The 14698-nt window shown below is 41.1% G+C and overlaps 1 protein-coding gene across 1 annotated transcript in view; it reads left to right on the top strand.

The window, feature by feature from the left end:
- DIP2B (disco interacting protein 2 homolog B) overlaps positions 1-14698 on the top strand; it is a 624447-nt gene that overhangs the window by 362088 nt on the left and 247661 nt on the right. Inside the window, 5 exon segments of the mRNA XM_053708237.1 lie at positions 1411-1536; positions 4846-5061; positions 5751-5921; positions 13342-13461; positions 13744-13941. Coding sequence (XP_053564212.1) covers positions 1411-1536; positions 4846-5061; positions 5751-5921; positions 13342-13461; positions 13744-13941 — 831 coding nt within the window.

Raw genomic sequence — 14698 nt, 5'->3', positions numbered from 1 at the left:
CTCTCATACAACACACACACACACACCACATAGGCTCTCAAACAACACACACCACACACTTTCATACAACACACACACACATCACACACACTCTCATACAAGCCACACACCACACACTTTCATACAACACACACACACATCACACACACTCTCATACAAGCCACACACCACACACTTTCATACAACACACACACACATCACACACACTCTCATACAAGCCACACACCACACACTCTCATACAACACACACACCCCATAGGCACTCATACAACACACACACACCACACACTCTCATACAACACACACACCACATAGGCACTCATACAACACACACACACCACATAGGCACTCATACAACACACACACACCACATAAGCACTCATACAACACACACACACAAGCCGCGACCCAGTAAATATGGTGTTGCGACCTAGTAATGGGCCCCGACCCGTAGTTTGAAGAACCCTGCTCTAGAGCTTGGGTATAGTTTTCCCAACAGTAAGGAATGATGCCGTGGACTCTCCTCATATTAAGAAGGAAAACATAAATTATGCTTACCTGATAATTTCCTTTCCTTCTGTATGTGGAGAGTCCACGCCCCCCGCCCCCCCCCCCCCCCCTTATACTCCGATGGGCGGACCAACATTGTGATTTTCTCTTTCGTCACCATTTATACCCATATATTTCTCCTACTGTTCCTTGTTCCCTTGGCAGAATGACTGGGATATGAGGGAAGTGGGGGGAGTATTTAAGCCTTTGGCTGGGGTGTCTTTGCCTCCTCATGGTGGCCAGGTTCAGTATTTCCCAACAGTAAGGAATGATGCCGTGGACTCACCTCATTCAGAAGGAAATTAAATTATCAGGTAAGCATAATTTATGTTTTTTGCACCTCTAAAATACCTGAACACAAGAAAGTGTATATAATAAGTAATTTTGTGTTCAAATAAAATATATTAAGAACTGCACAACATCTGAATTACAAATGTCTTATTAATTAATAGTAAAATGGTCAGGTTTTGCTCAGGCTTGTCTGTAAGGTAGCACTTAGTATACAGGCCCATGCTCTATATGTAGTAGCTTTTACTATAAGCACTTTTGGTAATACAACTGCTTCTGATTAAATTTGAACTGATGTGCATTTCAGTTTTAACTATGAAAAAAGATTCACTATTTCCAATACTGGTCAGTAGGCCAACATGCTGATTAAATGATAACAGTTGCCAGTTTTACTTTGGGAAATTGAATGGAGCCAAAAAGCTTAAACTATGAACAAACGGGAATCATTCACACGTTTTTTCTTTTCTTTCTTTGTTGTTGTTTTTTTTTTTATAAAGAAATGCAAATATCATCACTTGATTGAAGTTTTGGAGCTTTATGTTTGTAAGTGATACTTTTTCCCCTCTCTTTTAGATATACATACAGAAGCAGTGCAAGCTGCTTTGGCTAAACATAAAGAACAGAAAATGGCTTTACCAATGCCAACTAAAAGGCGATCAACGTTTGTGCAGTCTCCAGCCGATGCGTGTACACCTCCTGGTATTATTTTAATCAATTTTTTGTGCCGTTAAATTAAAAGTTCATATTGGCCATTGCCAAAGATAGATTGTCTGTCTTAGTTAGCCATATGTATGTGTTTTGTTAATAAAGTTGTCACTCAAGTTACTTTTTGTGAAGAGTGTAAGATCAACTATAAATTGTAATACAATCAATATTATAGAGTATAATCAATATTATTTAGAACCAAAGCTGCTACCAGGAATATGTTGCTGCTATATATGGTTTTGTATGACCACTGATACTCAAAACTGCTCTGAGTAATTATATTTGTAGTTATGTGAAATACTGTACATCTGAAATGAGACTATAAAATTGTTTTTGCAAAAGTATTTTACCATCAGTGTAAGGTTTTTGCAGAAAAAGCTCAGATCATCACAAACATTGTAATGACTTCCAATGCTTAAAGGGACATTAAACCCCAAATCTTTCTTTCATGATTCAGACAGAGAATACAATTTTAACCCCTTAATGACCACAGCACTTTTCCATTTTCTGTCCGTTTGGGACCAAGGCTATTTTTACATTTTTGCGGTGTTTGTGTTTAGCTGTAATTTTCCTCTTGCTCATTTACTGTACCCACACATATTATATACCGTTTTTCTCGCCATTAAATGGACTTTCCAAAGATACCATTATTTTCATCATATCTTATAATTTATTGTAAAAAAAATTATAAAATATGAGAAAAAAATGGAAAAAACACACTTTTTCTAACTTTGACCCCCAAAATCTGTTACACATCTACAACCACCAAAAAACACCCATGCTAAATATTTTCTAAATTTTGTCCTGAGTTTAGAAATAACCAATGTTTACATGTTCTTTGCTTTTTTTGCAAGCTATAGGGCCATAAATACAAGTAGCACTTTGCTATTTCCAAACCATTTTATTCAAGATTAGCGCTAGTTACATTGGGACACTGATATCTTTCAGGAATCCCTGAATATGCCTTGACATGTATATATTTTTTTTTAGAAGACATCCCAAAGTATTGATCTAGGCCAATTTTGGTATATTTCATGCCACCATTTCACCGCCAAATGCGATCAAATACAAAAAATCGTTCACTTTTTCACAAACTTTCGGTTTCTCACTGAAATTATTTACAAACAGCTTGTGCAATTATGGCATAAATGGTTGTAAATTTTTCTCTGGGATCCCCTTTGTTCAGAAATAGCAGACATATATGGCTTTGGCATTGCTTTTTGGTAATTAGAAGGCCGCTAAATGCCGCTGCGCACCACACGTGTATTATGCCCAGCAGTGCAGGGGTTAATTAGGGAGCTTGTAGGGAGCTTGTAGGGTTAATTTTAGCTTTATTCTAGTGTAGCAGACAACCCAAAGTATTGATCTAGGCCCATTTTGGTATATTTCATGCCACCATTTCACCGCCAAATGCGATCAAATAAAAAAAAAAGTTCCCTTTTTCACAAACTTTTTGTTTCTCACTGAAATTATTTACAAACAGCTTGTGCAATTATGACATAAATGGTTGTAAATTTTTCTCTGTGATCCCCTTTGTTCAGAAATAGCAGACACATATGGCTTTGGCGTTGCTTTTTGGTACTTAGGCCGCTAAATGCGCATCACACGTATTATGGCTAGCAGTGAAGGGGTTAATTAGGTAGCTTGTAGGGAGCTTGCAGGGTTAATTTTAGCTTTAGTGTAGAGCTTAGCCTCCCACCTGAAACATCAGACCCCCTGATCCCTCCCAAACAGCTCTCTTCCCTCCCCCACCCCACAATTGTCCCCGCCATCTTAAGTACTGGCAGAAACTGCCAGTACTAAAATAAAAGCTATATTTGGGCTTTTTTTTTTTAAAAAGAAAAGGCATATTTACATATGCTGCTCTGTAGGACCCCCCTTTAGCCCCCAAACTGACTGATCCCCCACCAAACAGCTCTCTAACTCTCCCCCTCTGTCTTAATGGCCGCCATCTTGGGTACTGGCAGCTGTCTGCCAGTACCCAGTTTAGAATAAAATTGGTGATTTTTAAATTTTTCCCCTTTTCTGTAGTGTAGCACCCTGCCCCACCAAAGACCAACCCCCCACCCCCTCCTAGATACCTTCGATTTATATTTTTTTTCCCCATTAAAATACCCCTTTCTCAAACTTTTATACAGTTATATTTTCTGTAGTGTAGCGTTCCCACCCGCTCCCGCCCCGTGCACGCTCCCGCCCGCTGCCCCCGTGCACGTGCGCGCGCCCGTGCGCGCCCCCATCGGCTCTGCCCCCGATCCCGCCCCCCTCTACATTACCCGGCCCATCGATGGCCGCCCACCCGCCTCCCAAGTCGGCTCCCACCCACCAACGATACCGGCCATCGATGTCCGGTGCAGAGAGGGCCACAGAGTGGCTCTCTCTGCATCGGATGGCCATCTAGCGTTATTGCAGGATGCCTCCATATCGAGGCATCACTGCAATAACCGGAAAGCAGCTGGAAGCGAGCAGGATCGCTTCCAGCTGCTTTCCACACCGAGGACGTGCAGGGTATGTCCTCAGGCGTTAACTGCCTTTTTTTTGAGGACGTACCCTGCACGTCCTCGGTCATTAAGGGGTTAAACAACATTCCAATTTACTTCTATTATCTAATTTGCTTCTTTCTTTAGATATTCTTTGTTTCAGAAATAGCAATGCACATGGGACAGCCAATCACACGAGGCATTTATGGGCAGCCACCAATCAGCAGCTACTGAGCCTATCTAGATATGCTTTTCAGGAAAGAATATCAATATAATTAAACAAATTAGATAATAGAAGTAAGTTAGAAAGTTTTTTTAAATTGTATGCTCTATCTGAATCATGAAAAAAAAAATGGGTTTAATGTCCCTTTAAAGATACTGATGTTTTGTTTCATGGTTCAGATAGAGCATGCAATTTTAAGCAACTTTCTAATGTAAAAAAAAGCAGGAATTTTAACATAGGAGTCAGCCCATTTTTGATTCAGCACCCTGGATAGCTCTACATTTAGCCACCAATCAGCAAGGGTTACCCAGGTGCTGAACCAAAGATGGGCCGGCTCGTAAGCTTACATTCCTGCTTTTTCAAATAAAGATACCAAGAGAACAAAGAAAAATTGATAATAGGAGTAAATTAGAATGTTGCTTAAAATTACATGCTGTATCTGAACCAGGAAAGAAAACAGTTGGGTTCAGTGTCCCTTTAAATAAAATGTGAAATGATGTCTGTTAATACTTTTGTAATCTAGACGCAATGTTTCTTTAGGTTTGCTAAATATAAATCCGTTTATAAAGATTTTTAAAAAACTCTTGATTACGTTTGACTTAGATACATCATCTGCATCCGAGGATGAAGGTTCCCTGAGACGTCAGGCTGCCCTATCTGCAGTCCTGACCCAGAGTTTACAGAATGCAGAGTCATGGATTAACAGGTCTGTTCAGGGTTCCTCCACCTCTTCTTCCGCCTCTTCCACTTTGTCACATGGAGAAGTGAAGAGCACCACCAGTGGGTCTTTAGTTGATGTGCTAGCTAATACTCATATAGGTAAGAAGGTGAAACTCTTCCTTCATTTCCTTGTTCAAATATTTATTTTGCCTTTCAGCTTTTTAATATTACAGGTGTAATGGAATTTTTAAAGGATACATTCAGATTGGCAACACTTCTAAACAAAGACCAAGATATTTAACAAACTAGAATTAGACACCACAGTATGATTACTTGCCTCCTGACGGAAGGTCTGTTTTGGGGGCTCAAGTCAAAATAATAATTTGTATAAACTGCTAAAATGATTGCAGGCATTTAAGTTATTGTGAGATTGACAATTTGGTGATTCACTAGCTAAGAAGCTTTTTTTTCTTTTTCTTATTGTACATGGAAATCTTTCAGCTGAAATAATAAAACCAAATGCATAAAATTTAATATAGCAAATATTCTAAAGCAAACAGTAATTGCTGCTGGTGCATTTCATTTACTGCTTTTGCTACACTTTGTGTAGTGTTGCCAGTCATTGATATGTTTCTTTGTTACTTTTTTTTTCCGTTTGGTTTTATGCTCGTTAAAAATGAGGTATTTTGTGTTCTTTTTCTTGGACTATGAAAAAATACTTGCTGGGACCATTCTGCCCTTGACTCAGTAACCAGTATTTAGATCATGTTGTCTTGAGCAATATGGTTTACGAGGACATTTTCAGCTTAATTTTTGTTCTTTATATTTTTGATTGTTTTCTGTTGCAGATAGTTTCTCAGCTCCCCCTGATGTCACTACCACCACCACCACCACATCATCGTCCTCATCCTCGTCCTTGTCCTCTACACGCCCAACAAACATAGACTTACCCCCCGCTGGTCTGGTTAAAGGGATGCACAAAACAGCTAGACGGTCTAGTTTGATGGACACTGCAGACGGTAAGAGACCTCCTTCTAAATTATCCCACCCAGAGTAAATTATTTTCAATTTTTAGACAGTGTTTATAATAAATAATTATAAAATAAAACAGCAATTTTATTAATTTAGGGAGACTTATTGGGAATGGGAGATTTAAAATAAAATAAGTAATTTCTCTTGTTAAGTGTAGTCAGTCCACGGGTCATCCATTACTTATGGAATATATCTCTTCCTAACAGGAAGCTGCAAGAGGATCACCCAGCAGAGCTGCTACATAGCTCCTCCCCTCACATGTCATATTCAGTCATTCTCTTGCAGCCTAACTAGATAGGTTGCTGTGAGAGGTCTGTGGTGTTTTTTAACTTAGTTTATTTCTACAATCAAAAGTTTGTTATTTTAAATGGCACCGGAGTGTGCTGTTTATTCTCAGGCAGCATTAGAAGAAGAATCTGCCTGCGTTTTCTATGATCTTAGCAGACGTAACTAAGATCCACTGGCTGTTCTCATCTGAGGAGTGAGGTAACTTCAGAGAAGGGGAATAGCATGCAGGGCCCCCCTGCAAATGAGGTATGTGCAGTAATTATTTTTCTGAGGAATGGAATTGACTGAGAAAATTCTGCTGATACCAATGTAAAGTAAGTTCAGCCTTAAATGCAGTGATAGCGACTGGTATTAGGCTGATGAGTGTGTGTACACTGAATGTATTTTTCTAAGGAATGGAATTGACTCTGAAAATACTGTTAATACTGAAATAATGTATGAGCCTTAACTGCAGTAAAAGCGACTGGTAGCAGGCTTATTAATAACAATTCATAACTTTTCAAATGTATGTTTAAAACGTTTACTGGCATGTTAATCGTTTTTTGTGAGGTACTTGGTGATAAACTTATTGGGGCATGATTTTTACCACATGGCCATCTTTGTTTTCTGCATAGAAACAGTTTTCTGAGCTTCCCCACTGTTGTAATATGAGTGGGAGGGGCCTATTTTAGCGCTTTTTTGCGCAGTAAAAATTCAGTCACAATCTGTCTACTTCATCCTCCATGATCCAGATCATCTCTAGAGAGCTCAGGGGTCTTCAAAATTCATTTTGAGGGAGGTAATCAGTCACAGCAGACCTGTGACAGTGTGTTTTGACTGTCAGAAAAACGTTAATTATTAAATTGTTAATCCGTTTTTGGGTATTAAGGGGTTAATCATCCATTTGCTGGTGGGTGCAATCCTTTGCTAACTTAATACATTTACTGTGAAAAATTGGTTGCTATAACTATTTTGGTTCATTGTTATTTCAACTGTGACAGCTTTTTGTGCTTCTTAAAGGCACAGTAGCGTTTTTTATATTGCTTGTAAATTTATTTAGAAAAGTATTTCCAAGCTTGCTAGTCTCATTGCTAGTCTGTTTAAACATGTCTGACACAGATGAATCTCTTTGTTCACTATGTTTAAAGGCCAATGTGGAGCCCAATAGAAATTTATGTACTAATTGCATTGATGCTACTTTAAATAAAAGTCAATCTTTACATGTAAAGAAATTATCACCAGACAACGAGGGGGAAGTTATGCCGACTAACTCTCCTCACGTGTCAGTACCTTCGCCTCCCGCTCAGGAGGTGCGGGATTTTGTGGCGCCAAGTACATCAGGGAGGCCCTTACAAATCACTTTGCAAGACATGGCTACTGTTATGACAGAAGTATTATCTAAATTGCCAGAATTAAGAGGCAAGCGCGATAGCTCTGGGTTAAGGACAGAGCGCGCGGATGAGGTGAGAGCCATGTCAGATACTGCGTCACAGTTTGCAGAACGTGAAGACGGAGAGCTTCATTCTGTGGGTGACGGATCTGATCCAGGGAGACTGGATTCAGAGATTTCTAATTTTAAATTTAAGCTTGAGAACCTTCGCATATTGCTAGGGGAGGTATTAGCGGCTCTGAATGATTGTAACACGGTTGCAATTCCAGAAAAATTATGTAGGTTGGATAGATACTATGCGGTACCGGTGTGTACTGACGTGTTTCCTATACCTAAAAGGCTTACAGAGATTATTAGCAAGGAGTGGGATAGACCTGGTGTGCCCTTTTCCCCTCCTCCCATATTTAGGAAAATGTTTCCTATAGACGCCACCACACGAGACTTATGGCAGACGGTCCCTAAGGTGGAGGGAGCAGTTTCTACTTTAGCTAAGCGTACCACTATCCCGGTGGAGGATAGTTGTGCCTTTTCAGATCCAATGGATAAGAAATTAGAGGGTTACCTTAAGAAAATGTTTGTTCAACAAGGTTTTATCTTACAGCCCCTTGCATGCATTGCGCCTGTCACTGCTGCGGCGGCATTCTGGTTTGAGTCTCTGGAAGAGGCCATTCGCACAGCTCCATTGGATGAAATTATGAACAAGCTTAAAACACTTAAGCTAGCTAACGCATTTGTTTCTGATGCCGTTGTACATTTAACCAAACTTACGTCTAAGAACTCAGGATTTGCCATCCAAGCGCGCAGATCGCTATGGCTTAAATCCTGGTCAGCTGACGTGACTTCTAAATCTAAATTGCTTAATATTCCTTTCAAAGGGCAGACCTTATTCGGGCCCGGCTTGAAAGAAATTATAGCTGACATTACGGGAGGTAAGGGCCATGCTCTACCTCAGGACAGGGCCAAATCAAAGGCCAAACAGTCTAATTTTCGTGCCTTTCGTAACTTCAAGGCTGGAGCAGCATCAACTTCCTCCGCTCCAAAACAGGAAGGAGCTGTTGCTCGTTACAGGCAGGGCTGGAAAGTTAACCAGTCCTGGAACAAGGGCAAGCAGGCCAATAAACCTGCTGCTGCCTCCAAGACAGCATGAAGAGAGGGCCCCCTATCCGGAAACGGATCTAGTGGGGGGCAGACTTTCTCTCTTCGCCCAGGCTTGGGCAAGAGATGTCCAGGATCCCTGGGCGTTGGAGATCATATCTCAGGGATATCTCCTGGACTTCAAAACTTCTCCTCCACGAGGGAGATTTCATCTTTCAAGGTTATCAGCAAACCAAATAAAGAAAGAGGCGTTTCTACGCTGTGTACAAGACCTTTTACTAATGGGGGTGATCCACCCAGTTCCGCGGACGGAACACGGGCAGGGATTCTATTCAAACCTATTTGTGGTTCCCAAGAAAGAGGGAACCTTCAGACCAATCTTGGACTTAAAAATCCTAAACAAATTTCTAAGAGTTCCATCATTCAAAATGGAAACTATTCGAACCATCCTTCCCATGATCCAAGAGGGTCAGTACATGACCACAGTGGATTTAAAGGATGCCTACCTTCACATACCGATTCACAAGGATCATTATCGGTACCTAAGATTTGCTTTCCTAGACAGGCATTACCAGTTTGTAGCTCTTCCCTTCGGATTAGCTACGGCTCCAAGAATCTTTACAAAAGTTCTGGGCTCACTTCTGGCGGTACTAAGACCGCGAGGCATAGCGGTGACTCCGTACCTAGACGACATTCTGATACAAGCGTCAAGTTTTCAAACTGCCAAGTCTCATACAGAGATAGTTCTGGCATTTCTGAGGTCGCATGGGTGGAAGGTGAACGTGGAAAAGAGTTCTCTATTACCACTTACAAGAGTTCCCTTTTTAGGGACTCTTATAGATTCTGTAGAGATGAAACTTTACCTGACAGAGGCCAGGTTATCAAAACTTCTAAATGCTTGCCGTGTCCTTCATTCCATGCCACACCCGTCAGTAGCTCAGTGCATGGAAGTAATCGGCTTAATGGTAGCGGCAATGGACATAGTACCATTTGCGCGCCTGCATCTCAGACCGCTGCAATTGTGCATGCTAAGTCAGTGGAACGGGGACTACTTGTCCCCCTACTAAGTCTGGATCAAGAGACCAGAGATTCTCTTCTATGGTGGCTCTCTCGGCCACATCTGTCCAAGGGGATGACCTTTCGCAGGCCAGATTGGACGATTGTAACAACAGACACCAGCCTTCTAGGCTGGGGAGCAGTCTGGAACTCCCTGAAAGCTCAGGGATTATGGACTCAGGAGGAGAAACTCCTCCCAATAAATATTCTGGAATTAAGAGCAATATTCAATGCTCTCCTAGCTTGGCCTCAGTTATCAACTCTGAGGTTCATCAGATTTCAGTCGGACAACATCACGACTGTGGCTTACATCAACCATCAAGGGGGAACCAGAAGTTCCCTAGCGATGTTGGAAGTCTCAAAGATAATTCGCTGGGCAGAGTCTCACTCTTGCCACCTGTCAGCGATTTACATCCCAGGCGTAGAGAACTGGGAGGCGAATTTTCTAAGTCGCCAGACTTTTCATCCGGGGGAGTGGGAACTTCATCCGGAGGTCTTTGCTCAACTGATTCTTCGTTGGGGCAAACCAGATCTGGATCTCATGGCGTCTCGCCAGAACGCCAAGCTTCCTTGTTACGGATCCAGGTCCAGGGACCCGGGAGCGGTGCTGATAGATGCTCTGACAGCCCCTTGGGTCTTCAACATGGCTTATGTGTTTCCACCATTCCCGATGCTTCCTCGTTTGATTGCCAAGATCAAACAGGAGAGAGCTTTGGTGATTCTGATAGCGCCTGCGTGGCCACGCAGGACCTGGTATGCAGACCTAGTGGACATGTCGTCCTGTCCACCGTGGTCTCTGCCTCTGAGACAGGACCTTCTAATTCAGGGTCCTTTCAAACATCCAAATCTAATTTCTCTGAGGCTGACTGCATGGAGATTGAACGCTTGATTCTATCAAAGCGTGGCTTCTCGGAGTCGGTTATTGATACCTTAATACAGGCTAGGAAGCCTGTTACCAGAAAAATTTACCATAAGATATGGCGTAAATATTTATATTGGTGCGAATCCAAGAGTTACTCATGGAGTAAGGTTAGGATTCCTAGGATATTGTCTTTTCTACAAGAGGGTTTAGAAAAGGGCTTATCTGCTAGTTCGTTAAAGGGACAGATTTCTGCTCTGTCTATTCTTCTACACAAACGTCTGGCTGAAGTTCCAGACATTCAGGCTTTTTGTCAGGCTTTAACTAGGATTAAGCCTGTGTTTAAGACTGTTGCTCCTCCGTGGAGCTTAAACTTAGTTCTTAATGTTCTTCAAGGCGTTCCATTTGAACCCCTTCATTCCATTGATATCAAGCTGTTATCCTGGAAAGTTTTGTTTTTGATGGCTATTTCCTCGGCTTGAAGAGTCTCTGAGTTATCTGCCTTACATTGTGATTCTCCTTATCTGATTTTTCATTCAGACAAGGTAGTTCTGCGTACTAAACCTGGGTTCTTACCTAAGGTAGTTACTAACAGGAATATCAATCAAGAGATTGTTGTTCCATCACTGTGTCCTAACCCTTCTTCAAAGAAGGAACGACTTTTGCATAATTTGGACGTAGTCCGTGCCCTGATGTTCTATTTGCAGGCAACTAAAGATTTTCGTCAAACTTCTTCCCTGTTTGTCGTTTACTCTGGACAGAGAAGAGGTCAAAAGGCTTCGGCTACCTCTCTCTCTTTTTGGCTTCGTAGCATAATACGTTTAGCCTATGAGACTGCTGGACAGCAGCCTCCTGAAAGGATTACAGCTCATTCTACTAGAGCTGTGGCTTCCACCTGGGCCTTTAAAAATGAGGCCTCTGTTGAACAGATTTGCAAGGCTGCGACTTGGTCTTCGCTTCACACCTTTTCAAAATTTTACAAATTTGACACTTTTGCTTCTTCGGAGGCTATTTTTGGGAGAAAGGTACTTCAGGCAGTGTAAATAAAAATACAAGGAGCACAGGTATAAGTGTGTAACAAAAAATGTTTATTTAAACAGGCGCTAATGAGTGAATATAATAACCACCCCGGGGTTAAGACTGAACAGAGAAAAATCTGCTATATTTACAGACTGCAAGTGAACAGATATACGCGTTTCAGCAGATTGCCTTACTCATTAATGAGTAAGGCAATCTGCTGAAACGCGTATACCTGTTCACTTGCAGTCTGTAAATATAGCAGATTTTTCTCTGTTCAGTCTTAACCCCGGGGTGGTTATTATTTTCCCCCCCCTCACACTGATTGTTTGTTTTTGTTTTTGGTTCATTATTGACGAACCGCTTTGTGTGTGTTTATTCACTCATTAGCGCCTGTTTAAATAAACATTTTTTGTTACACACTTATACCTGTGCTCCTCGTATTTTTATTTACACGCTATGTATGGCCATCTTTTGAGTGAGCACAGGTGTGGGGTGAGCGCAAAATCCTGACCGCAAAGCTAGCTTGTTGCCAGAGACACCTGGAGAGGAGGAGCTACACACCGCACCGACTACGGAGGTTGCTTGGGAGCCGCACAATACCCAGCCACGGATGGAGAAACTAGCCATACGGCAGTAACCGGTACACACAGGACGACTCCTGGCGAGGGTCATACGGATCGGAGGTACGTGCTTGCTTAGCCTTGAACATTGTACAGTTTTTCTGTCACATACCTCTTGGGACTTACCTAAATATAGCGGTGGGCTTGTAGTGATTGGAACTTGTTTGGGAAGGAAACCGGATGGGACCCTACTCCTCAGAAACCAGTGCTCAAGACTTGTTATGAGAGCACTGTGTATATGCGAGCTGCAAACTAATTCACTGCAGGTTATAATTTCCACTGCGGAGCACGCCGCACCAGAGGTTACTCTCCTTTGAAATATTTTCCTTACTTTTGCTTACTTCAGGCAGTGGTTCCTTCTGTTTAATGTTCCTGCCTTGTCCCTCCCTTCATCCGTGTACTTTAGCTTTGGTATTGGTATTCCATAAGTAATGGATGACCCGTGGACTGACTACACTTAACAAGAGAAAACATAATTTATGCTTACCTGATAAATTTATTTCTCTTGTAGTGTAGTCAGTCCACGGCCCGCCCTGTCTTTAAGGCAGACCTAAATTTAATTAAACTCCAGTCACCACTGCACCCTATGGTTTCTCCTTTCTCGTCTGCTTTGGTCGAATGACTGAATATGACATGTGAGGGGAGGAGCTATGTAGCAGCTCTGCTGGGTGATCCTCTTGCAGCTTCCTGTTAGGAAGAGATATATTCCATAAGTAATGGATGACCCGTGGACTGACTACACTACAAGAGAAATAAATTTATCAGGTAAGCATAAATTATGTTTTTAGGGGTTGAAAATATGGAACTAAAATGATCTCCAGCTTATAAAACAATAAATGTATAACGAGACCAGTAATTATTAATGTTTTATTACATTGGGTTACAATGTTTCATAAGTAATATTCATTTTATTGTTTGTGTTTTGGGCTCAAAAGATTTAACATTGCTAACATTATTTGATCATGCAACATAATTTAAAGGCTTACGTTTTGTTTTATATATACACCCGTTTTATTCTTCTGAGATCAGTATGTTATCTTCACCCTTATCCTTGGCATCTGGTGAGTTTTCAAATATCTCTTTATAATCTTCTATTGCAGGTGTTGCTGTGAATAGTCGAGTTTCCACAAAAATTCAGCAGTTACTTAACACCCTCAAGCGACCAAAAAGACCACCATTAAAAGAATTCTTTGTGGATGATTTTGAAGAGATTGTGGAAGGTAAATGAGCTTAGATTCTTAAAAAATTGCTCACAATATAAAGTGGTGCTATAAATTAATATTAAACAAGTGTGTGAAGATTTGGGACATGCCCTGTTATTGTGTATTGCTCTTGGGCCATATATGCATAATTAGTTTTTAACATATTTAAGAAAATGATTATTGATTTTATTCTTTAAAATGTATTTACTGTCTTGTTTACTCCTTTATATCCCTTTTTTTAATGCTACGTACATTTTATTTACCTTAACTTTTCGCTAATAAATCATGTAATTATTTCAGTCCCTCGACCAGATCCAAACCAACCAAAGCCAGAAGGACGCCAAATGACCCCCGTGAAGGGAGAGCCCTTGGGTGTTGTTTGTAACTGGCCTCCATCCATTGAAGCAGCTCTTCAGCGCTGGGGAACGACACAAGCTAAATGTTCTTGCCTCACTGCACTTGATGTCACCGGAAAACCTATTTATACTTTAACTTATGGTACAATGTTAAATTTAAAATCTTGCAAAACCTCACATAGATCTCCTGAAGAATGTTTTATAGGTCTTATTATTTTATGTTTTTTTTTCTTTCTTACACCTACTAACATTTGTGTTTAATCAATCCATGTTCTTATGCCTGTTTTCTTCCATTCATGTCCTCATGTTTAGCTGATTGGCCAAATTTTAAGTATCAAGTTGTCGATCAATTGTAATTGAGTCGTAGTGTGGGAAATTCATTAAATCTAGCCTGTTTGGCATAGTTGAGGTCTGCTATTTAGAAACTAGGTTTAAGACATTGCCATAATAATAATATAAAACAAAGATGTCATGTCTTACTTACTCCTTCCTTGCAATGAGTGAAATGAGGAGTTGGTTATTAGTGTTCTTGCTGGTTAAAAAAGTGGCATTAATACTTAAAGGGATATGAAACCCAAATTTTAAACTATTTTTTAATTTACTTCTATTATTTATTTTTCGGTATGTGTTGAAAAGCAGGGACATATGTTTAGGAGGTTTTAGCACTGTGGAATCTGTTGGCGCTCTACAACTAACTGATAATAATAAGGGCTTGATTTATGAAGCTGCGGTCGCCGCAGCTTGCCCCTGGTGGGCTGAATTCCGCTGCCGGAATTCAGCATTGCATACGAGCACTATTTTGCGCTTGCGGTCAATCCTGCCCCTTGCCCGTGCACAGCCTACCACGCGCGGGCAGGAGTCGGACGAGACCGGGGAGATTGAAATTCGCCACCAAAGAG

The sequence above is a fragment of the Bombina bombina genome, chromosome 3, assembly GCF_027579735.1.
Source record: "Bombina bombina isolate aBomBom1 chromosome 3, aBomBom1.pri, whole genome shotgun sequence".
Taxonomy (NCBI): domain Eukaryota; kingdom Metazoa; phylum Chordata; class Amphibia; order Anura; family Bombinatoridae; genus Bombina; species Bombina bombina.
Note: the sequence above shows the minus strand (reverse complement) of the source record. Positions and strands in the feature narration are given on the sequence as shown.